The 24,771-nt window shown below is 54.6% G+C and overlaps 1 protein-coding gene across 11 annotated transcripts in view; it reads right to left on the minus strand.

Moving 5' to 3' along the window:
• Positions 1–24,771, minus strand: part of DLG3 (discs large MAGUK scaffold protein 3) — a 75,711-nt gene that overhangs the window by 26,452 nt on the left and 24,488 nt on the right. For 5 of the 11 annotated variants that reach the window (XM_085060245.1, XM_085060244.1, XM_085060242.1 and 2 more), the window contains 2 exons: positions 10,282–10,335; positions 2,840–2,890 (listed from right to left, as the gene is read on the minus strand). In XM_085060245.1, coding sequence (XP_084916371.1) covers positions 2,840–2,890; positions 10,282–10,335 — 105 coding nt within the window. Of the gene's footprint in view, positions 1–2,839; positions 2,891–10,281; positions 10,336–23,623; positions 24,323–24,771 lie in introns of those variants that run through there. The other 6 variants (XM_085060252.1, XM_085060251.1, XM_085060249.1 and 3 more) reach the window with 6 other exon arrangements.

The raw sequence follows: 24,771 nt of genomic DNA on the forward strand, positions 1-24,771 counted from the left end.
GCAGCGTGGAGCATGGAACAGATGGAGTGGGAGAGTGGGAGCTGCCGAGGACCTCCCTCACCACCGCGTCTCCACGGAGAGACTCTAAGGCAGGCAGGGAGCTGGGGGAAGAGGAGGTGGTCCTTGGCGGAGAAAACCTCCCCTTGCTGGCTGCTCCCCAGGAGGAGACACCGATGCTGCAGCCTGCACAGACCAGCGGGGATTGTGCCAGTCACCAGCATCCCACTCCTGCCCCTCTGCACCCTGGGATGTTGCCCTGGCACAGAGCCAAGCTGGGACTAGCAACGCTGATACCAGAATTTGTAGGATCGGGTGGAGGTGGCCATGAGGCAGGATGGAGTGGGCTCTCCAGTTCTCCCTCCTTTTCCTCACAGACATGCTTGGAGCATCACTTGAGCTTCTCCAGCTGAATTATGCCTGGGGGAAATGCAGGGACCACAGCTGTCTCCAGGCCATTCCCACAGCATCTCAGGATTGAGTGGCTGTGACCCTGTGCCGCCTCTCCCACTTGCAGGATCCTCATTAGTGACACACTCACAGGCGCTGCTTCCAGATCCATGCTTGATGCAAGTGGACAATTCCTGCCTTTTTTGCTCTGCCTTGAAAATCAGATGGCTCCTCGCCTTGCTTCTTCATGTGGAAGAGCTGACACTTAGTCACATACTATTGTGGCTGCCTCTCTCGTACACAAGTGGGCTGGGGCCAAGCATTCTCCTGGCTGCCCATGGCCCCAGTGCTCAGGGGGAGATGATGGGGTGCTCTGCTTTTCAGGGGACCTGTGGCCAGCAGGGCCACACTGGAACTCGTGCTCCCTGGGATAATTTAGCACCAACAGCCAGCTGGGATTTGCACTTCTCGCCAGCAATTTGCCCCACCATCAGCTCCTGCAGCGATGCAGAGCTGACTTTATGACGCTCATGACACAGCACCAGGAGCCACCAATGCCTCTCACTAAGCAACGCTCCCGGATGCTCTCTGGCCAGCTGGGATTTGGCTGGCATGTGACACGGAGGCATTCAACAGTAAAGGCTCTGAGCCTGCTCTCTTTCCTCTAAGCTGGATTCTGATTACACTGTGCCCAGCTCAAAAAAGCTCCTTACTGTCACAGAGACCCAGCCTGGCCACAGCAAGACAGGTGAGATTGCAAAATGATCTCCAGCCATTCATTGTGCCTGTCTATGGAAGGTCCTTTGTTAGCTAAAAAACCTGGAAATGATCTGGGAGGTGTTAATTTTTATTTTGATAAACCTCAAAAAGGATTTAAAGGGATTTCTTAGCTGACACCAGGGTTGATGCCAGGGCAGCTCCTGCTGTGGATACATGTATGGTGGGTAAGCACAAAGCCATGCCCCTCTGCAGATTGTGTTTCCACTACTATTGTCTCCAAAATGCTGCTGTATTTACCCTTGTCTACAACAAAGACAAGGATTAATAATAATGACAAGCAATTTTGGGGTACACTGAGGTCAGTTCTGGAAGCCAAACACCCCAGCAAGGGGACAGCCTCACATGCAGGCACCAGGGTACTTCTCCTACATTAAGAGAGGATCATTGGATACCACTGGGGACCAGGTGAGGGGGAAGGACCTGGGTATGGTCCATGCTAGCCCAGGCTGCTAAGCACTGAGACTCCCTCATGGTTTCTTGTTCTTGGAGGAGGAATTGCTGCCTGGGGCTTGAAATGGGGGCATCAGTGAGTGTTGCTCTCTGTGTGGTCCTGCCAGCTCTTCCCCTGTTCCCATTATAGGCTGAAGACAGAAGAAGCTCTGAAGAATCCCTGAAAACAAGGCTTTTGCCTGTGACTTAGGCCCGGAGCAAAAAGCACTTAGCCCAAAAAGGAAGGATCCCCTGGGCTGGTTTCGTCAGGCACGCCGGGGAAGCGGTGGGTGAGGCGGCAGCCCCAGATAACCTTCCGTCCACCCACCTCCGTGATGCAGAGCCAAGGGAAGGAGGGAGATGACTAAAGGCAGAGAGGAACAGAATAATGAGCGATGCGTCTTCCCCTGCAATGCCGGCCACGCGGCGAGGCTGAGCCGCCTGGCACGGCAGTGAGGGGGAGGCAAGGTGTGCTGTGGAGAGCCACGGGCAGCCTCCCACCACAGCCATTCCCAGCCAGCAGGGCTGTGCCTGTTTCTTGGATCAACCCTGGGCAGGCTTTTCCCGCTCCCTCTCCATGCCTCCAGCCCTGCTGCTTTCTGGGCAACAAGACAGCCCTTCTTGCCTGTGTGGTGCTGGATTGCCTCTGGATAAACACCATACACGGGGGGAGATAATTTTAGCCACGGCCAGTGTGGTGCATGCCATCACCTCTGTGTTGCCAACAAAGAAAGGGCTTGAGCAGGAACTTCCCCCATTGTGGTTTGTTTTACTAAATAACCCATTCTTGCAGCTTAGCATCTCAAGACTGTGTATCCTAGAGGGATGAGGAGCCTGGTGGCAGGGTGGCTTCAGCCTCTGTGCCCAGTTGTGGGATGCACCCACCTGTGCCTGCACAAACAGAGCTCCCCACACCTGTTTTTTTCAAAAAGGCAATGACAAAGAGCCTCCCTCCATGCTCTGCACTGATGGGTTTGTGGGGGTGAGGGTGTGAAAGAGGGAGGCAGGGGAGAAGCCCTCCTCCCTCCCTTCTGGAGGGATCTGCAGGGGGAGAGGGAAGCAGCAAGCCCACCCTGGTGGGAGCCAGGCCGGGAAAGCAGGTGCGACACCCGCGAAAGCCTCCAGAGAGAGCGAGGAGAAGAGACCAACCCCTTCCCATCAGCAGGGATGCGTGGGGGAACGGCTGTGCCGGGGGGTGGGTGAGTGGGAAGAGGCTGCTGGTGGGTGAGTAGAGACTACTTACCCTTTCCAAGACGATCTCCTCGTATTTGAACATCCCATCACTGCCATTCATCTGGAGAGAGGGAGACAGCGTGTTACGACTCTGTGCTGGTCCTGGGGGAATTTGTTTTTCCCCTCCGATAGCTGAACATGAAGAATCCGACCAAAAGCTGCACCATCACCGCTGAAAAAACCTTAAATGCAGCCACTTGAGCCTGCCCTGGAATTAAACCTTGTGCTGCTTTTCTTTCTGGGCATGAGCCAAAGCCCACTGACTTTAATGCACTTCTGTGCAAAGCCTTTATTCTCCCAGCTCATTTCTCCAGCCATGAAAAGGAACACAACCAAAGGCACAAAAAGAAATAACACCTTTGTTACGCAGCATATAATTAACCTCAGGAATTCACTGCTTGAGGAAGGGAAGAGAGGGGGTCGATCCATTTAAAGGAAAAAAAAGTCTGTACATAATAACATAATAAACACCTTTAGCAGCTTATATTTTTTAAATCTTTTCGTAGCATGACTGTATTAACAGAAAATTCAGAATAATTTATTCTCCAGAATTAGTTGGGTGCAAAGGAAACAAAGTGTGAGAGAGTGGGGCACAGTAAGAGGTGAAAACATTTTGATGCCCTTATGTACAAAAATGGTGTAGCCTGTCTCAGTGCTGTGCACCACACTGATCCCCACGCTTAAAGGTCTCCCATACCCAAAGTACCAAAGCAGAGCTCTTGGAAACATAATGAACAGAAACATGAGGGATGCAACTGTGGGCTGTGAAATGGTAAATGTAGAGTCAAAAAAATAAAAAAAGAAAGAAAAGAAAAAAGCAAATTTTCCTCATAATCAACAATGCACAGGAAAACAAGGCAGCAGTTTCACTCCAGGTCTTCAGGATCAGGCCAGAAACAGTTGCCAGGGTCTAAAATTTAGCAAGATTTGCAATGCAATTGGCTACTGAAACACCCAACACTTAACAGCAACAGTTTTTGCAGAAAACTGAGTTGTAAGGGAGCCCAAAGAGCATCAGATTCAACTCCTGGCACTGTACAGTCCCCCACAACAATCCCACCATGTGTCTGAGAGTGTTGTCCACATACTCCTTGAATTCTGGCAGCCTTGGGGCCAAGACCATTCCCTGGGGAGCCTGGTCAGTGCCCAACCACCCTCTGTGTGAAAAACCTTCTCCTAATGTCCAACCTAAACCTCCCCTGACACAGCTTTACGCCCTTCCCTCAGGTCCTGTCACTGGGCACCACAGAGAAGAGATCAGTGTCTGCTTGTCTGATTCCTCACACGAGGAAGCTGCAGATTGTGGTGAGGTCTGTCTTCAGTCTCCTCTTCTCCAGGCTGAATAAGACAAGTGACCTCACCCTTTCCTCATATGGTGTCCTCTAGATCCTTCGCTACCTTTGTAGCCTCCTTTGGACACTCTCTAATAGCTTTATATCTTTATATTGTGGCCCCAGGACTCGAAGTGAGGCTGTCCCAGTGAGAGCAGAGCAGGACAATCCCCTCCCTTGGCCAACAGGTGATTCTGTGCCTGATGCACCCCAGGACAAGGCTGGCCTTTTTGGTTACCAGGGCACACTGTTGACTCACTTTTTTTTGGAGGGGATTGAACCCAACCTCATCATTTGAGTCACTCGGGGCAACAAGGGATGGGACAAGGGTAGTTCTCTATGGCAGGCCAAAGGCAGTGGAACCCTGCACTCAGCAGGCAAACACCTCTCCTATTGTGCAGTCCTGCCTCTGCCTGTGGCCTCTGGACAATGTGCACGGTTCCTCGTCTGGATTTTACATCCACCATTAACTGAAAGCTCACAGATCATATGGAGCCACTTTCTGCCTATGCTCTGTATCCCAAACTGGAGCTGACATGCCTTTGTTTGGACACAGTTTTCCTCATGCGGCACCGGCACGCTGGCTGTGTCCTGATTTCCTAGCTCCTTGCTCTCTGCCCCTGCAGAGGCACAGCCCTGCCGTCCTGCACACCCCCACAGTGCTGGGTCATTCCATGGAGGGACAGCAACCATTGCTTATGCTAAAGCCATGATCTAACACCAGAGAAGAAAACAGCGAGGCAACAGTGAGGCTCTATTGATAGGCGGGAAGAGGAAACAGGAGTTTTTCTAGGTGGCAATAATCAGGGGCCCAGGTAGAGGAGCAGTTCTGCAGGACAGGATCTGGGACAGAGCTGTGCCACCTGTGACACACACCCTCATCCCCTGCCCTGGGAGGCCAAAGCAAGCCCACACCCTGTTGTGGATACTACACTTCAAGGATGAGGTTGGGGACAGTCCAGAGCAAAGAAATGGGAAGGAGGCTTCAGGGAACACAGCCTGAGAATGTTGTCCCTCCTTGGATGTGCTCTGTGCCTGGCACCTCTCAGCCACAGGAAGATTTCAGGGGACAGTTTGGGGTTGGGACATCCAGATACTCCAACAGTAGGATGCTTGGATTCTCACAACACACTGCGAAAGGTTTTGGCCAGCTCTTACAGAAGGATCTCCTGGCAGAAAATCACCGGAAGTAGCGGGATTAACCCACAGCAGGATGCCTGAAAGCCTCAGAGGGACATGGACACGTGGTCAGTGCCACCTTCTGCCACCGTGCCCCCCTGGGCTGTGCTCCTGTGGGCAGAGGGGCATCGCTTCCCTTGCCACAGGTTTCCCCTGTGGCATGGGTTACCTTTCCCTCCTCTCATCCTGGTGTACTGACTAAACCTAAGTGCAGCCAGCTCGCTGGCCGTGCCCCCTGACAGCCCCCTCCCCTCAGCCTCTAGGCCCATCTCCTCTCCGCAGTTGGTATCCCGGTGCGTGGGGCGGCGTCGCCTCTCCCCGCCTTTCCAGCAACTCGCGTTCCTGGCACCCTTTGCTACTACGCACATTGTCCTCTCTGCTTTGGCATTCAACACAGTTGCCACACAGCCAGCCATATGCACACCCACGGCCGCAGAGGAACAGCGTACACATCCCTCCAGGATGGGGATCTGCAGAAAACTGTGACAATCTGTGAGCCGTGGTGAGAGCCAGCGTGCGGGCTTCGCTGAGGGAGCAGCCGCTGCCAGCGGCACCCGGGGTGCACCCACAGCCCAGCACAGACCCCGTCAGACACCCTGCTGCTGCCAGGCACGTGAGGCTGGGATATGCCTGCTCCCCAAATCTCCTGGCTGCTAATGCTCAACAATGTTTTGCACTGCTCCCGGAAAACCGGCGGTGTTAGTGCTTGCTCGATGCAGTGTCTGCTGGGAGCGGCCTGTGCTGGTCAGGCATGCTGGGGTCAGCTAGGCCGGACCACGAAGTTTTAGCTCTGATTGTGTTTCCAAAATTCATGCAATGGAATGCCAGTTAATTGTATAAGGAAGCCAAACGAAGAACTTAATATATACCACGTAACCAAGGGAACAAGCCAACAAAGCAAGCGTTCCAGCATCGGAAAATCAAATACCAGTCACTCATGGATGGCAAAAACCTCCCCACGATACCCACCAGAACAGCTCTGCCACAGGCTGCTCCCCCTGTCTTTTGCCAGTGCCCTGTGCTCCTCCCCAGCCCCTGTTTGGGGCCATCTCTGGTGGAAAGATGCCTGGCTCCATCACCTCCAGGCAGCAAGAGCACACCCCACCGTGCTCTCCTCTCCTTGTGTAGCACCTGCAGAGATGACAGGAGTGTCAGGGGCTAATTAGCTGTTCTCAGCATATCCTGATCCTAACCATCATCTGGTTTCTCATGGAAAAGAGTAAGTGTATTTTTTCCCAGGCCCTTCCTATGCAACAAATTCACCTGAAGGCTCAGGAAGAGGCACCTTTACTGACTCTCTCCTGTTTTGAGCAGCAGGGAAATAGTTACCCATGACAGCATTTACATCATCAACAGAAGGTTGCAGAGTTAACACTCATTTGATAAACAGAAAAGCACACACCTTCTAGAGCTACTGCAAGCTGTCTGCAGGCTCTGCCGGCCAACACTGCAACAACGCACGTGGAACATCCCTTGCAATTTGCTAGAGGGTAAGGATTTGAGGTGGGATTTTGGAGGAGGAAGGTGTTGGCTTTTTGTTTTGTGCTTTTGCTTATTTGCTTGGTTTTTTAAATAAAAAAGAAGGCCAAATTTAGAGACAAAGATGAGGTTCCTCAAATGCAACCCAAACAGCCAACCAGGCTGCCAGAGGAAATAACCTGCAGGAAGGCTAATACTGCTCACAGCAGCCCCTTCTGGAGCAAGATCCTGCCTGTATCCTGTGCTTAGGATGCGATGAGGACAAACACTGAGACCTGAAGGCTGGACAGCCAGTCCTTGGTGCTGCCAGCCAGCCCTGGGGGTGGAGGCCACCTAGCGATGTCCCACGCATCCCCCAGCAAAGGGAAAGGGGATCAGTCCCGTGCCAGGGCAGCGGGTGCAGTGGGTACCTCCCCGCTGGCACAGGCACTGTCAGTGCTGGCAAGGGAGAGCTCTCCCCGCCTGCACAAGGCAGGGGGCCCAAGGAAAATAGGTCAAGAGCTGCCTCCCCTCACCTCCCTGTGTCCACGCGTCCTGCCGCAGCACTGAGACCGACTGACTCGCTTCCAGCTATCTCCTGGCCTCAACCCCCTTGTGTGCATTGCCCACGGTGCTGGCCTTGTGCACAGAATGCATAAATGCCCTATTTCTGGTCAGAGGGCCACGGGCACCAACCTGCTGAGCTCGGGCAGAGTGAAGGGGTTTGCAGCCTGACAGCCCTAGCGACAGCTGGGAAGACATCACAGCCATTCTGCCTGCAGGAACTGGCAGTGGGATGTGTCCCAGCCAGCACTTGGGACCAAAGTGTGAGGGACTCACTGGCTGAGATCAGGCCTGGAAAGCACTTGTCTTCATCACACCTGGCTTTTAAGTGACTGAAGAGGTTGATTGCACCTCGCTGCTGGGCAATGAGGCACCAAATCAGTCTCCAAGGACCCAGACTCTGAAACCTTGAACTTCTCAAGGGCTTTGGAGTGACTTTCCCTGCTTATTTTGGGACTGCCTGGCACCAAGAAGTTGTTTTACCTTCAGGGAGGCAGCTCTGAAATGCAGAGACCCCATCTGCCATGGGAACTCCATTTCTGATTCTCTGTGTACCTGCTATGGATGTGCTGGGCAAAATACACCAAGATGTGAAACTGTGAGCAATGACCTGGAGCTGGCATGGTGATGCCCTCCAGCACCCTCCTTATCCTTCAAGAGATACTTTTACTTCTGCAAGCATTTTATAATGAGTTATTTGGGTTTTTACACCCTGGGGATTCTGGGCTCTGCTCAAGCCACAAGCTGACCCCCAGCCACCCAGTGCTGCAGTTCCTACCTTAGGGTGCTGCTGGTGCTACATGCTCCTGCGGATGGAAGTGGGTGGACAGGGACATTGAAATGCAGAACAGACTTCTTGATAAACAGTCAGGGCCAGATCCAGCCCAGCAGCTAGTCCAATGCAATCAATGGAACTAGAACAGGAAGGAACTAGACTACATCCATCTGTTTATCATTAAGGAAAGCACTGAATAGTTAAGTAATTAAAGACTGGAAGATGTGACTTTAACCCCTCCAAATACATACTGTACCAACAGCCTTCAGCTTTTGGGTTTGTTAAAAAACCATGCTTCTAGACTTTAGATTTTGGTGTTTGCAGCAAGCTCCTGGTGTGGCTCCTCTGCTGACCTGGTAAAGTGCTGAGGTTTTGGGGGGTGTTTTCTCTGAAGCCTGAGGAATCCAGCACCCCCGAGAAGGAAAAGATGGAGCAAGGCCTGTTTCTCTCCCAGTATAACATGAAGTAGAAGGCAAGAGGGTTTCCAGGCTGGATGCTGAGAGGAATCAAAGCGAGGTGTCTGCCCTGCTCTGAGCACAAGCTCTTCCAGGCATCCAGTGGTGGCACACATCAGACCACAGCCAGCAGATCACAGCCACAACCTGGTGCTCCTTTTGACCCCTGCAGGACAGTCGCTGTCAGCATGTGCTGCTGAGGTTGGATGGATGGGATCAGTGACTGCCACTGCCAGGGTGATGCTGAAGCCTATCTGGGGTGCAGAGCTGAAACCCAGCCTGAAACCTGAAACCCAGCCAAACCCACCCCAGGGGCTGCAAGGAGGAAGCTCCCATCCAGAACAGCAAGAAGGACCTGCAGCCAAAGCGCAGGGAGAAGGGGTGGACAGGGATATGGAGGTGGAGGGAGAGGGAAGGATATGAAGTTAATAGCTGGAGCAAAGGGAGGCAGCCAGGAGGGCAGAAAAGTGGAAAGCACTGCAGTGGAATGAGGTGGTTGCTGGCCCCACATGAGGGCTCCCTGCTGCTGTCTTCTGCAGCACTCAGGAACCTGCCTGGGGTGACAGAGCCTGTCCTTGGCCCTTGGGCTCACCTCTCACTGCCTCTGGGCAACAGGTAGGGAGAAGGGACTGGCATTAATTAATTAAACCATACAGGCAGGGTTGGAGAGGTTTCAGCCAGGCTTCCCTTCCTTTCTGTAGCCCTGCTCAACCAGCCCAGCCCAGCTCTGATGTGTGCACACCACAGGCTGAGATCTGCAGTTTTTTACAAGGGAGATTCACCCCCCCAAAAGTCACCTGCAGCCCTCTATCATGATTCCAAAGACAAACCCACCCCAGCTCTGAGTCCTGGTGCTACTTGACTCCTGTGGAAGGCAGTGAAGTTTGATGCATCAGAAGTAAACCAGATGCAAAGCACCCAGCCCTGGCAAGCTGTTAACTGGGCTCCTTTGGGCAAAAAAGGGAAGCACCCCACAAGCATAGAGCCAGTGCTGCTGGCCAGAAGCCCATGCTGGCCACCCTCCTCCCTTAATCCCCCCAGCAGGAGTGATTTACAAATGTTCTGGGGATGGATGAAGCACCCTGCAAACCCTGTCTGCAACAAACCGAGGACGATTATACTATACCAGGAGTGCCAAATGCACTGTGGCTGCAAACACGCTCACCAAGTACTGCTCAGCTTCTGGCAGCCTTCAATGGGAGAGGAGCAGCATCTGATGGGTCCTGCTGCCCTGAGGAACGGTGAGTGCAATGCCAGCAAACACCCAGAGAGCCCTGTCTCCCCCCTGACAGGCCAGCGCTCCCTAAGGAGGCTGAGGCAGTGCAGGAAGGCAAGGTATGCCCCAGCAGAGCCTCCCAGCCCCCCTGAATGGGAAGCAGAGGAAATGGTTGTGTGATCAACGCTGAACACAGCCAGCCCTGAACCCAGCTCATCCGCTGAGCCCTTTTGCCTTGTACCACCCTGTGCTGGAGTCCCCAGCATCACTTGCTGCTGGCCTTGGTTCTGTGCAGTGTCCCTCAGCCCCAGCGAGGTTAGGGGGTGGGATGAGCTGCGGGGACATGGTGTGGGTATCAGGCTCCTCTGCTGCCTTACCAGGGCCTCCTTGAGTTGAAAAAGTCTTTCCTGCATTGCTGAGCAGGGAAAATGCACCACTTGATCAAAGGAAGCAAAACGAAACTGGGAGACTTACAGAGAGCCCTTGTTCCAGCGAGTCTGTATTCACGATAATGGGAGCGGGGTTGGCCTGTGAGGAGACAAAAGTGGGATGTCACCAAGCTGAGCGATGAAGCCAGCCCTTCGTGGTGCACTGCCTCTCCCCTGGCCATGCCATCACAGGCTCTCCAGGCCAGGTTGCAGAGAACAATTCAGGAAGGGCTCTGCTTGTCCCTCCTCCAGGTGTCCAACAGCACTGGGACAGGAGCAGGGCCACAGCTCTGGGCATCAGTTCCCTCCTCAGACCTGGTGTGTCCCAAACATCCCATGGCCTTGGCTGCTGGGAAGGAGATAGGGAAGACTGGAAACTCCCCCAGCCTTCTGTCAGACTCCCACCAGCACAAAAATTTACGTGAAATTTACACTAGTGAGGGGTTAGAAAATAGGAGAAGTAGGGAAAGAAGTAATTCTGAGGGAGGAATATACTGCCAGTGGACCAGGCCTTCAAGCACCTTCCAACAGCTGGTGTACCTTCTAGGCATAGAGCCACCATGCCCTGGCAGAGGTGACAGCATTTGGTCCCTTATCCTCATTAACCCTAGGGTAAATCCCCTGCTTGGTGGCCCCGGCTCATCCTCCACAGCACCACATGCATCCTCCTGTCCCGAAGGGCTCCCCAGGAACCTCTCTGCGGGTCCTTCCTCCTGGGCTGCCCTCTGCCCCTCGGCTCGTGGTTCACGGCAGAGCAGACACACGTGCAGAGGGCAGCTCGGGCACAAGGGCAGGGAGCAGGGACAGAGGAAGGGGGAGCGGGTCTCCCAGGAGAAGAGGACGGGGGAAGATGCAGCGCCAGTGGCTGGAGGGGTGGGTGAGTTCAGAGGAGGGTTGGGACGGGACAAGACGGGACGGGACGGCTGGAGATCAGGGGCAGCCGAAGGCAGGACGGGACAGGATGGCCGGAACGGCCGGAGGGATGGGGCGGCCGGAGGAGAGAGGGCACGGGACGGGACGGGACGGTCGGAGCGGCCGGAGGAACCGGGATGGGACGGCCGGCGATCAGGGACGAGGGCTGTCGGAGGACAACCAAGGGTGTCTGGAGGGACGGGATGGAGCGGGAGGCCGGAGGAGGAGGGCCAGGCCGGTGGGTCAGGGGCCGGGGGCGGCTGGAGGGGCGGCCGGGCTCCGCTCGCCGCCCGCGGGTCCCGCCCGCCGGAGCTGTCCAGCGCCGCCGGCTGCTGAAGGCGCGGGGCTCGGCGGAGCCGCCCGGGGCTCTGGGAGGGGGCGGCGGGGACGAGCGGCTAAAAACGACGAGCAAAATCCCGAGGCTGACGTTCCTCGCCGGCACACCACGGAGAGTAGTGCCAAGCGTGGAAGGTCAGCGGTGAGTTGGGATTCGCTTCATCATCCCGAGGCTCGTGAGGAGAACAGCAGCCAGAAAGAAGAGACATGAGCTACCGGGGGAGGTGAAGTGAACCGTCTGCCTCAGGCCATCACGAACATCAGAGTCAGGAGCCAGAGAATCGAGGTGTGGGCTAGTGAAGCCATTACCAGGGACCACTGTCTGTCCATTAACAGGGGTGTTGGACCACACAGCCCAGCAGCCTCTGTGAATCTCTGATATTTTCACAGGAGCTAGCTACCTCCTTCCTTCCCTTGTCTGGGCTTACCCATCTCTGAGTAAACCAGCCTCCTCCAGCTTCCTCCCATAACCCAGCACGGCAACCCCACTATGCCCTGTTCTAGTTGACCCTATTTCTAGACTAGTCACACTCCTCAATTAGTGGATAAGAGAGTTAAGGGTCAACTGGACTGTGGTTTAAATCCTGCCCTGGAAGGTTCTGCTCTCATATGGATGGAACAGGAGGTAGTTAATTTGATTTATTCAGATGCTTTCTGATCTTTCCTGCAGCTGTAACTATTGGTTACAAACCCATAGTTTTTATGGCAATTAATTCTCTAACTCAGGCAAATATGACCACTTCCATGTATGCCTGCCAACCCCCTCACCCACACAAAAGGGAATCACAATTTCAGGTCCGGTGTCTTGGGATCTCCAAGGCCCAGAAGCAATGTTAAACTGGGAATACCCCCTCCCTGGCAGTACAGAGTCCTTGTATTTAATCCAGATAATTTGAGAGATAGAATATATTAAACCTGGCAGTGGCTTTTATTAGTCCCCAGTGCAATTCTAGGAAGGGATTCCACATTTCAAGGCAAAAAAGAAGCACTTCTACTGCCAGCAATTAACAACCGGTAGCACATCAAGCTTTGAACATCCAGAGGCCAGCTCTTATTAGATGAGTTTCCAGGAAGGATGCAGAAGAGGCAGCCTAAGTGAATGTAGCCCATCACGTGCTCCATGATTTATAAAAAGAATTCAACTCCACAAACGATGCTTTGGATCCCTCCCAGGGAGAAGTGCTCCATATAATAATGTTATAGAGGCTTTTGCAGGTCCAGCCTGAGTCCTCCACTGAGCCCCACTGCACTCTTTGTTGAATTAATAATAGCCCAAAAATCACACATCACATTGCCTTGCTCACACAGTGGTGAGCCCTAAGGACATATTTTGTTTAGCCTGCTCCCTGTGCACTGAGCATCCTTCGCAGCCATTCCACACTAGTGGTTTTTACATCTCAAAATACTGCTAGGAGCACAATTTCCCACTCAGGCTCCAGATGGGACCCAGGAGATACTGAATGTGAGTGGCTGCTCTAAAACAAAGTCACACATGGTCAGGAGGAACTCAGACCAGGAAATCCCCACTTGCCTCCTGTGGGCAGCTATTCCCATTACTGCAAGAAAGGTGTTTGGGCATTAGTTCTGACTTCCACTTGCAAATATTTCAATGTTTGCACTTTGCCTGTCCTACTGAAGAGTCAGACAACACCTAAGACTCAGAAATAAGCACAGGACACGAAAATAAAAAGCTTTTGCCTCCCTTCATCAGTCAGGCAGAGGTACCGAGCAGCTCTGCTAGCCAGGGGAGGAGAGAGAATGTCATAATTTTTTGCTGGGCAGCAGGAACGTGCTGGTGCTGGTGAATTAACCATGCCCTCAATTCCATAGGGAACGGAAAGTAATTTATGCCCTAAGGAGCAGGGGGTTGCTGCATGCAGGGAGGAGAGGGAACAGGACTGTGCATTCCGATCACATTCAATGGGGGCTGTCAGATCTCTTCCATCTAAATGCCTTCATCACTCTATTATTCACCAAGCCCTGTTTGTACTTGGGTGGGTTTACAAATGGAAACAGAAGAGGTCCAAGTCCTACAGTGCTCACTCTATGGCAGAAGGACCACCAAAGTCCAGTGGAGCTGGACCTGCCCTGAGCTTCCTCCATCAGGCAGAGGCTCAAGGGACTGCAGCTGGTCTCAGGGGATGGGGACTGTGGGGACTCAAGGAGGACCCTGGGGAGTGAGGAGGGCACTGCACAGATGCAGAGAGATTGATCTGGGCACAAAGCCAGTGAGGCAGAGGACAGCTGTTGGGAAAATCTGGGCAGCAACAGGAGTCAAAGGGAACTGTGGTGAAGGGGGATGAAGTTTGAAGGTCAGGATTCAAGAGCTCTCTGGTCTCACAGGGGCTGAGAGAAGCAGAGTTGTGCATTCTCTGCACAACAGTCCTAGTAGCAGCCACAGCCCAGGTGGGATGGAGGGAGCAGCAACCTGCCCCAGGCAGCCCGGAGACACTAACACAGTCACCTGGAAGCACCCAAACCCCAAACATCTATAGGTATCATCCTTCCCCTCGGTTTCTACGGTTATTGTCTGCCGGCACAAAGGTAGGAATTGCAAAACATGGTGATTTTCCAAAACTTCCAAGCAAAGGAAAAGCTGCAATTACATGCAAATGGAGGAGGTTCACCAGACTGATGGTGAGGATTGAGTCCTGCCCTGTGCCATTTCCCTGAGGACTGCTCTCAGGGCTGGCACACAGGAGCTGATCAGGGAGAATTTGAACCGAAGTTCGAGATAATGTCTCCAGAACTGAGATCTCAAAAGCTTTGCCATAGCTTTACATTCTCCACAGAACTGGCATGGGGGCAGCTCACAGAGGTCAGGAGTTACGTACATCCTCCGCGCAAAATACATACACTGAGGATGTCCCAGGACAAGGGCAACTGGATTGTGCCCACATATACAGTCATTTCCATCTTAACTAGCAACAGGGCTAACAGGAGCTTCCAGAGCTGGCAAATACCAGGCCTCTTCATGACACAGAGCTGGTCTCTGCAGGGAGCTGGTGTGCCCCATGTGCCATACAGGAAGGAACGTGCAGGACAGAGTGACTACTTGTGACACTGGGCTAGTGCATGAGAAGCAAAGTACTCACTTAATTCCTTTATTTCTGCAAACTCCCCAGACTGGATCAGAGTGAAAACTCGATCTGTCTTTTAATATCCTTTGTTTCATACCATCTGAGGTATAATAGTAGCTCTCAGAAGGAAATGGCTCTGGAGATAAGTGAAATTCAGCCTTTACATCCTTTTAAAAGCTCTCAGGGGCAGAGGCCACAAGTGGGGAAATGCCCAACAGAATTATCTAATCAGGGCCGACACTGAGCTGCTTGTAGTCCAGCTCCATCTGCTTTGATTCTTTTTTTAAAAGGGTGTTAAACCATGGAGAAAGCTGTGCATTTACAGCTCTGAAAGTAGCTGCCCTGTCGCAGGACCCCACCGTGCCGGGTGCTGGCTGTGAACATGCAGGTATGGACTCGGGGACACCAAGGGTGCTGCAGTGCTGGGGTCAGCTGCAGGACACCCAGGCAGCACCAGGCTCCTGCTGCTGTGGGGAGCGGGTTTGCACCAAGTTGATGAATTAATTTCACAGGAACAAGCTCAGGTCCTGGCTGCACAGCACGCACGAGGAGCCCGTGCTCAGCGCCACTCACCCTGATGAGCACTGACACACTCATCTGCTTTGTGCCAGACTCGCCTGCCCTTCGCCCAGATGCTGCTTCTGCCAATGCTAGGGCCACCTCTTGCACCAAGCCAGAGCCCAACACATAGCTCCCAATGCACCTGAGATGGCACAGCTCCTCCAGAACAACCTGTGGGTACTTCTGAGGCTGAGGCCAGACAAAAACCCACTCCTGAGGTTCCCTGAGGCAAGGAGGGGATGAGCCGTGGCTCTGCCCCTGCTGGAGAGCAGGTGTGTGGAGCAGAGAGGTACTGGCATCTTCCCTCCAGGTTGCTCCTGGCCCCCCAGAGACCCTCTTGGCTTTCACCTGGCTGTGCCCAGGGAAGCCACCTCACAGACCTCCTGTTAGGAAGCAATTCATGGCATATCCTTTCCCAGACTGAAGCCTGTCTCCCACCTGGCCTGTGAGATGTAGGGCTGTTCTGACATCTCAAGACCAAATCCATGCTTTGACCTTTCTATCCCCTCCCTTCTCAAGGCGAGAGATGTATTGCTGCCAGGGCTGGTCCCATTCTCACAGATTCCTGTGTTCATCCCTCTTTGCTCTCATGGGCTTTATGTGGTGGCCAGAGCCGAAGGTGCTTGGGAACATGACAAGGGCTGCAGAGCCACAGATCCCTCAAGTTTCCCACAGGTTGGGACAGGGAAAGGGAGCAAAAGGAAACAGAGGGTGGAAACTTGTGGAGGCTGAACAAGTTCTTAGCTAGAGATGAATCGCCCGTCCCTTTAACTAGGCTGGATAAAGTAATTCTCTCTGCACTTTTTCTCACCTCCTGCAAGAGCAACCTGTTGGCTGACACGGTTTGGGCAGAGAAAGGGCATGACCCCACAGCATGCCTGCATTAAGGGAGGATGATAGGCTGAGTCTGGTCCCTGCACTCCTGCATGGCTCAAAATGTGGCATCAATGATGTAGGAAATGATGCTGGGGCTGACGATGGAGCTTGCAGGTGCCCAGACCCACTGTGTCAGTGCCATCTAGCCAGGTGCCAGCTGCTGCCTGTGTCCCTGTGCTCGGCTCCTAGCCAGCCTGGTGACCAGCAAGCAAGAGCAGCCCTTGTCTCCAGGCTGCCTCTGGGAATCATCCGAGCTGGGCTGTTTTGGTGGCATGAGCAGAGCCCCTGCCCCATGGCTGCACCTCGGCACTGGCTCAAAGCACCGCGGCCATCCGGAAACAGGGAACACGGGACTTGAAAGGTCCCTGGTCACAAGGATCTTTGGCAAAGCCACTGAAGTGCCCAAAGTGTAATGTGAACACAAGCAGCTACTGAAGGTTTAATCTTTGTTTTGGTGCCTTTTTTTTTTTTTTTTTTTTAAAGAGTCGCTTAAATAGGGACTGGAAAAAGCCTTCACTCAGTAGGGAAGGAAGAAAGCTTCCCAAACAGAAGCTCTGTGGAATCTAAGTTTCCATTTAGAAACCATTAAGGCCAGGGTGTTCAAACTTGAAAGTTAGACATCCTGTTCCAGGCTCAGCCCACTAAAATAAGTGACCCAATTTGCAGAGGTGCTGGGCTTCAGTAGCTTCTTTTTGACCTGGTGGTACCAAATAAAATTGACTTGATTCCTTTTTTCACAGGAAGAGTTGTTATTATCTGAAAGAGTCACACGCTTTTATCTTCCTCTCAGACAAATACATATGTATGGGGGAAAAGAAGTTAATAAGGAACAGTGTCAAAATAAAGATTTCTTTGATTCCTGGGATTCAAATATCCTAAGTTCTTCTTTTCAGTTAGTTCTAGTGCACACCCAGTTAACAAGTGTTAAGAAACCTGTTTCTGTGGGAAAAAAAGCAAACCAAGATCCATCAACAGAGCTTCAAGCTAAATTCTGGTTAATACAAAGGTGACAAGAAGGTGTCTAGGGCCTGGTCCAGGGTGCTCTGAAGCACTACATGTTCCCAAAAATAATTACACCCTTGGAGAAGCTCTTCCGCAAGCCCCATCAAGCGAGCTCTGCAAGCTAAACGGTGAAGTTCATTCCAAATTCAGGTATTCTGAACTTGTTAAACGCTGTATTAAAAGTTTTCATCTCTAAGTCCCTGATACACGCTCACAGCATATTGCTGGATTTGCAACGAGGGCCCTTGAGGACTCCCTACACCATCCCATCTTTGCATGTGTTAAAACCAGCTGTGAGCATTAACACAGCCCACTGCACCCACAGTGCTGGCACAACCTCACAGCAAGGGTTACACCCATCCCTCCATCGCAGCTGCCAGGCTGAGCCCCAGGCTCACTGTCCCTCCCTCCAGCACGAGGGGTTTGGGGCGGCAGGCACACCCCACACTGAGCTCCTCGTGCCCCAGCACGGACCTGCTCTCCCCTGGCACCCCGAGACCACGGTCCCCTTGGGGAGCATCCTGCACCGCGCTGTGCGCAGCGGGCGCCCGGCACATAACCACAGCCCTGATTACGTCCTGATTAGTCTTAATGACTTCCCCTCTCTAAATGAGCATTCACAGCTCTGGAAGGAACGGAAGCTTCTCTCCTCCCATAATAGCACACGACGTGCCGAGGGGCTTACCCGAACAAGGCAACTCTCCAGGAACAGTGACAGCTTCTGCTTCGCTTCCTCCTCCCACCCTCCTCTGCACCCAAGGTACCCGGATTGGGCCTCTGGTACAGCTGTCCCCTGGGTTTCCCTCTCATGCAGCTCCCAGTGGGACCGTACACCCTGAGGACGGCCAGCAGATCCCTGCTGAATGCCTGGCACTGGTCAGCACTGGTCTCGGGCAGGTCCCAGTCGTGGTGGAAGAGTTGGTAAAAAACGCAGTCATGGGGTCACAGGGCATCCCTCCAACAGGGATGACAGCAGGTGCTGTCACAGTGGAGGCTGATGGGCTTCCTGCTGCCCCCAGGTTCTTCACGAGGAGTAACTTCCTCCACATTGCCCACACCCCTGCTGAAACATGCCCGTGCTCCGCCCTGCATGCCTCACCAAAGCATTCTCCTCCTCCTCCTCCTCCTCCTCCTCCTCCTTCTTCTCCTCCAGTGTGGCAGGGCCACACCCTCCCGTTTTTGGCAGGTACTTTGCACCTCTTCCACTTGTCATTGATGGCGTCTCTCTCACCCGTGTGGCTTCAGACACTGCCTTTACAGCAGTTCGGACACCAGCTCCAACAGCTCTCCCTGTGCTGCTCCAGGAGGCCCTCCAGCAGCTCAAGACCTCAAAGCCAGCAGCTAGGCACAGCTCTAGGGCTGTGGTCTGCGCATCTGGGCTGGCTGGCAGGCAGCAGTTGGTAATCCAGCTGGAGAGGAGCTAAGCTCAGTCCTTCAACTCACTTCTCTAATTCCAGCGTTATCCCTTACTGTATTAAAGGGATGAGTCAGAAAAGCCAACAAGCACAAGTGTACAGCCCTTGTCCAAGGGATTCACGTGCTCAAAGAAAGGGGGGAAAGACTCACAGGTGAATAAATAAACTGAGGAGACAAATGTCCTCAGCTGTCCACTCCTAAAGGAACTCAACATGTTTTGTGAAGGAGCACTGAGAACATCTGACCCCCCTCAATCCAGGGGATGGGTGACAGCAGGACATGGGATGCCCCAGGGCAGGTGAGGAGAACCAGCTCACTCAGCATCTGTGTGTTAAGGTTTTCCCAGGAGAGGCACAGGGAAGGGGGATAACTTTAAAGAGCATTATCTGGGCCTTGATTTCATCTGAAGGGCAGGAAAGGAGCATCAGAAAAATCAGCTTCTTCCCGGGCCCATGGGGCAAGGGGCTGAGGGTGGGTGCGAGGCTGGGTGTGAGGCTAGGCTTGGAGGAAGGAGAGCAGCTCAATACCTGGTTATAGCAACTCAACTGGGTGATGACGGCAGGATCACCAGATGGAGATGCCCAAGAAACAAGCTGAGAGGTGAGATCAGATGGAGGGGGATATATTAGGAACAGACACGCAGATTTACACATCGTGAGTGAGGAGGTGACAAACAGGTCTGTGGAAGGGGAATCAAACTCTCACGAGGGAGTGGAGTGTGATGAGGAGTGAGGGAGAGGGAAGACTCTCTGGGACTCCGGCTGGCAGGAGGAGATGCTGGAAGAGATGCTGGAGGTGGAGGGAGGACAGGGGGACCACTAGTGACCACAGAGCAGGGGCTGAGCAGATAGATGGGGCCAGGAACAGACAAGCCCTGTGCTCAGCAATGAAGCCAGACGCAGCGGACAAGTTTCACTACAGTTGCATCTACATTTAGGTTGCCAAAAATACCTTTCACAGATTGGCTGTCTTTAATTAAAAGGATGTCTCCTGCGCTCCTGGCACAATACAGAACTCATCCTGCCATGCGGGGCTCTGTGTGGAAGCTCTGCGGGGGGAGCTTTCCCATGGGACAGCTCCTCTTTGCCTGCATCCTTCCACATCCTGCCAGCGCTGGGCAGCTCAGGCAGCGGTGCTTCCCTGAAATGCCCCTCCACAGTGCAGGCACAGAGCAAAGAAGGAAAACTTCACCCCCTTCCTGTTTTGGCTTCTCTCCTTCCCTCCAAACACGGAGAATGCCTTCCTCCTCTCTCCTCCTCCACGTTTCAGTGCAAAGATTTAGCTAATTTCTTCTATGAATAGCACGGGAGTAGCCATAGCAACATCACCCTGCCAACCTCACCACCTCCACTGCCTCCGTGTCCCCGGCACCCTGTTCCTCTCACCCTCCCTCGCACCTCCCCAGGGAACATCTGGGGCTTCAGCCATTGCCCACAAAGCAACCTGTATTTGGCTTCCTGCCTGCCCCCTTGGTGCTCTCCTTGCTTCCTTCCAGCCATACCTGCTCATCGCCCAGAAACCCAGTCTGAACCCCCATGGTTTCTCCAAGGCTCTTTCCTCCCCCTGCCACCCATGCCCTGAGAGACAGGAGTCCCCAGTCCAACATCATTTGAAGGCTCAGCAAAGGCTGCTACTTCTGCCAAGATGTGCTGTCCTGTGCCTACCCACTGCAGTTAACTGCCCAGGCATGGGAGGAACTCAGCAAGCAACGTTTGTGCATCAAAAACCACGCCTGAACATCAGTGAAACACTCACTGCTGAAGGCGGGCAGGGAAGACCTCTCCCACTCCTCCACCTGCCTGGCTATGAAACACTTCTGCTGGGTGGAGGCCACATAAGCCCAGCGTGCTCCAGGCATTTGCAAGTGGTCAAGTACTTGTTGCAATTCTGCTCCAACTCCCTTCTGCATCCTGGTGACCACCCCAAGAGGAAGAAAAAGAGCACAGAAAGAGGGGCCAGTAGGACTTGGCATTCCTGGCCAAGCAGGGCCAGCATACCTGGGGCAGCCCCGGGGGTGGAGGGCACTTCCTCACCACAGAGAACTGCATTGCCCTGGGCCACTTCCCCAGTCCATGCACCAGACACCCCAAATGCACACGGAAATGCTGGTGACACCCTTGGGACCCTCCTGGGGGGGTCTCGCTCTCGTCACTGAGCCCGGCACTGGGGTCCTTAGAGTGAACTGAGACTCAGGGCTGGGCGTTCCCTGTGGAAGGGAAAGGTGTGACTTCCAGACCCTCAGCGCTTGGAGTGGTGCTGGAGAAGGGGCTTGGGCATGGCCAGGCAGCTGAGCACCCCGCTCCTGAGAGGCCGTGGGCGTCACTGTGCAGGGGAGAGGAGGGGTTTGAGCAGTCTGCTCCTCTAGTGCTGCACATGAGGGATGCTTCCCTGGATCACACTGTCATTCCTTCTGCAAAGCCAGGAGTCCTCCTGTCACCCCAGTCTGGCAGAGGAGGAATTGAGTCCCCCACCAGCAAGCAAAGGGGGACAAGGAGGGCACAGGGCCAACAGGAGGGATGGTGATGGAAACAATGGAGGACAGCGACGACATCAAGTGCAGGGACCGGGAACAAATGAACAGGGAACATGGATAGATAAGTGGAAAGAAATGGAAGAGATCTCAGAGGGGAGAAAAAAAACAAAGCAAGAAAGATATGAGATACCTAGAGCTCAGATATTTCCTCCCTCCCTCCGGTGAGGATTAGGGGTTCTCAGTTACTGGCATTGCCTGAGCAAGCTAATATGTGTCCTAGAGAAGGGGAGAGGCAAGAGGAGAGAACAGACGGGGGTTGGAAGTGGGAGGAGGTGCAGGTTGGCGTTGGGACCGTGCTGTGTGCTGGGCAGCACGTGTGGGCACGTCTGACATGCCGTGGAGCTGCACACAGGGTATGTGAGTATGCCATGATGTCAGAGAACATGCACCACCATATGCAACCGTGAGCACGTTTCTGGTGTCGGAGCACTAGCACACACTTCTCTGCTTGCGTGAAGAAGCAAGGGGAGAAAAAAGGCTTAAATGGGAGGTGGTGAAGCTCCCTAGGAGGTGAACAGATCCCTGCTGACACGGGAAAGCCTGCTGGCCTGTGCACCCCTTCCCACCTCAGCTGCTGGGAGTGCTTTCAGGGACAGCGAGCTCATTTAAAGGGACAGCCCTGAAAAATGGCAGCCCTGCCTCCAGCCAAGGCTCTCCTGGACACGGAGGCAGCCTGTGAAGGAGATCGCTTCGCATCCGCAACATCCAGCCAAATCTACCCAGAGCCCAACATCTCCCAGCCTCGTAGAGCCAACTGGACCTGCTTGCCTGGGCACAGGCCATGCCTAGATGTTTCCATGTCGCCACCTTTTGTCCCTCTGCCCACTGCTGGACTGGGAAGGACATGGATTCCTCAGGGCTCAGGCACTTTGCACCCTTGGATCAGGAGGAGAGTGTTGCCGAGGTATTGCTGCAAAGCTTTACTCATGGCATACATTTGCTCCACACCAGGGAGCAATGCTGCCTGCTCTGATACAGGCAGTGCACATACCACACATGTCATATTCTACATGCAGATCCCACTATGCTCACACAGCCTCAAACACTGGCATCCTCTGTTGCTTGGGATGCTGCGAGGAGCTTTTGATTTTCCTTTTTTTTTTTTCCTCATGTTCAGAAAGGCAAAGGCAGAGCAGAGATTCCCAACGCGGACTTTCCGAGCAGCCCAAGCTCCATGGCAGCACCACAAAGAGACAATGATTTCTCTTCCACCATTGCAAAAACATGAAAGGCTCCCCTGCCCAGCCTGCCACGGCAGCAATGCAGCTGGCATCACTTCCTTCTCACACTGCTTGCAATCGTCTTACCAGGAATACTGGGCCGGACCTTTCATGCAAGCAGGAGTAGGAAGGAGGGAGAAAACGTGCTTTGATTTTCTGCTCCCCGAGCTTGCTGCTTTGGATGGAGGGAAGGAAAGAGATAGTGAAGGGAAGATGGAAGAATGCTTGCCAGGAATCAGCAGGCGAGGGAGGGCTGAGGCTGATTTTGATGCAAAGAGTGGCAGAGAAAGAGACAGAAAGCAGGACCAGCCTCATAGGAAGGTGGCTGGGGTTTTTGGTGCCTTCTGTAAATATCATCTGAGCTATCAGCTATGAATCTAATTATTTCAACCAGAGCTACAGACTGAGACAGTAATGAAGAAAAAATAGAGGAAGGGAAGAAGAGGGTTGTGTTTGCCGAGAGCAGAGGAGGAGAGAATTCCCATTGATTCCCGTGTGTCTGCCTGCTACAGCATCTTGAAATAATAATTAGAAGGATCAATAAGAAATCATGTGAGGTTTGAAGATAATGAATGAAAGAAGCAGAAGAAGCAAACTGAAATGCCTTTCTCTCAAGCAGGGTAAATTGTTTTTCAGGCAGGGTCTAGCCTCCATTTTAATGCTTTGCAAACAGATCCAACCATTTTCTAAGCTGGCTTGTGGGTTCAAAACAAGACTGGTCTCTCCATTTAGGGGAGAAAGAGAGACATAGCCGGAGAATGGGTCCTGGAGAACACTAATAAAATTAATGTGTGTGGGAAGAAATGGAGGCAGTGAAATGGGGCAGAATGCACACAGCACGCCAGCGACCAGAGCAGGGTTACGTAATAATCTCGGGGAGCAGGGACGTAGCAGCAGAGCGAGGAAACCACAACTCAATGGAGAGTGGGTGACAGTTTGGGAGCGCTGGCAAGCAACACGGCGAACCCACGAGGCTGCCCAGCGGGCAGCACGCACCATGCCTGCTAAACACAGGATGATGGGATGCCCTTGATACTGCCAGGGCTTCAGGCAACGGCACCGTAAGCAGCGAGCACCTAAGGTGGGGTGTCCAAAATACATCACGCCCGACGACCACCTTGTGCCAAGCAAGATCCATTTGGCCCCGTTCGGCCCTGGCGAGGCTGCTCCGATGCCGAGCTCCTACGCCGGGCAGGACCGCAGCAGCCAGCCCGAGCAACGGCAACGCCAACCCACCGACTCCGACGGCCAGCCCGAGCGACGACGACGGCCAACCGCAACAACGCCGGCATCCAGCCGCGGCAGCACCGGCATCCACCCCGGCTGCCCGCGACGCCCCCGGAGCGATGCTGCACCGTGCCAGAAACCCGCCACGACCCCAGGGCTCCCCCGACAGCCGCCCGCCCCGTCGCGTCCCGCACCGGGGAGCCGCTGCCCGGGGCTGGCCCGTACCTGCTCGTACCAGTCGCGGCTCGAACACGTGCACTCGGGCCACCAGCCCGGGCCGCTCCCGTTCACCTTGGCCGCGCTCTTCCCCGGCGCCGGCGGCGGCGGCTTCAGCGCGGCGGGGTCGCGGGCGGGGGGCCCCAGCTTGGCCTTGCCGCGGGCGGCGGGCGCGGCCCCCCCGGGTGCGGGCAGGGTCTGCGAGCCGTAGCCGCCGTAGCCGTACTGCTCGTGCTGCCACTCGCCGTACGAGGGGGGGTCCATGCGCCGCAGGGCCGCCATCCGCGTTACCTCGTAGCACTCGGGGCACTTGCAGCAGTGGTGGTGCTTGTGCATCGCTGCCCTCACACCATAGAGCCGGCAGGGAGGGAGGGAGGGAGGCGGCGCGGAGGGGCGGAGGGAGGTATGGAGGGAGGGAGGGAGGGATGCTCAGGGGGCGGCAGCGGCCCCCGCCCCGCGCAAGGCGCGCCTGCCGCCTCTTCGCCCGCTCGGCGCCCCCGGCCCCGTGGGAGGAGGAGGAGGAGGAAGAGGAAGGGAGGGGGATGGTGTTACAGCGCGGTGATCTCCGCGGGGGCGCGCCGCGGCATCGTCCGCAACGCCACTCAGTCCCGGGGCCGCTCCCGGCGCGGGGCGCGGGGCAGCAGCTCCGACCCGCTCCGCTGCATGGGGCGGCTCAGCCCGGTGCGGCTCAGCCCGGTCCGGCTCGGCTCGGTGCGGGATCGTGGCACCTGAGGCGGCGCGGAGCATCCCTCGCCCCCCCTCCCCCGCAGCGGCCAATCCGCGCCGGCGGAACCTCCGCGCCCCGCCCCGGCGGCGGGGGTGCAGCTCCCCGGCTCATCCCCGCCGCACCGGGCAGTCCCCGCCGCGCCGCCCCCGCTGCCCCCCGCGCAGGCGGCATCCAGAAGGAGCAGAAATCCTGCGCTGCGCTGCCTCACGCATCACCTTGCGGCTGCACTCAGCCCGTTTCCCGGCGCGCCGGGCAGCCCTTGTGCAGCGCAGCTCCTCCAGCCCCAGCGCGGCGGCGGCAGCCCTGACAGCTTTGTGACCGACGCCAAGAGGGGTTCACTGTGCTTCAGCTGTGGTCCGCGCTGGAGCATGAAATAATTTTTCCAGATCTGAACTGGTTGCTAGGCTGGCAGCAGCGCCTCTGTTGCATC

This window comes from Lichenostomus cassidix, chromosome 4A (genome assembly GCF_008360975.1).
Source record: "Lichenostomus cassidix isolate B80296 chromosome 4A, HeHo_3.0, whole genome shotgun sequence".
Classification (NCBI taxonomy): Eukaryota; Metazoa; Chordata; class Aves; order Passeriformes; family Meliphagidae; genus Lichenostomus; species Lichenostomus cassidix.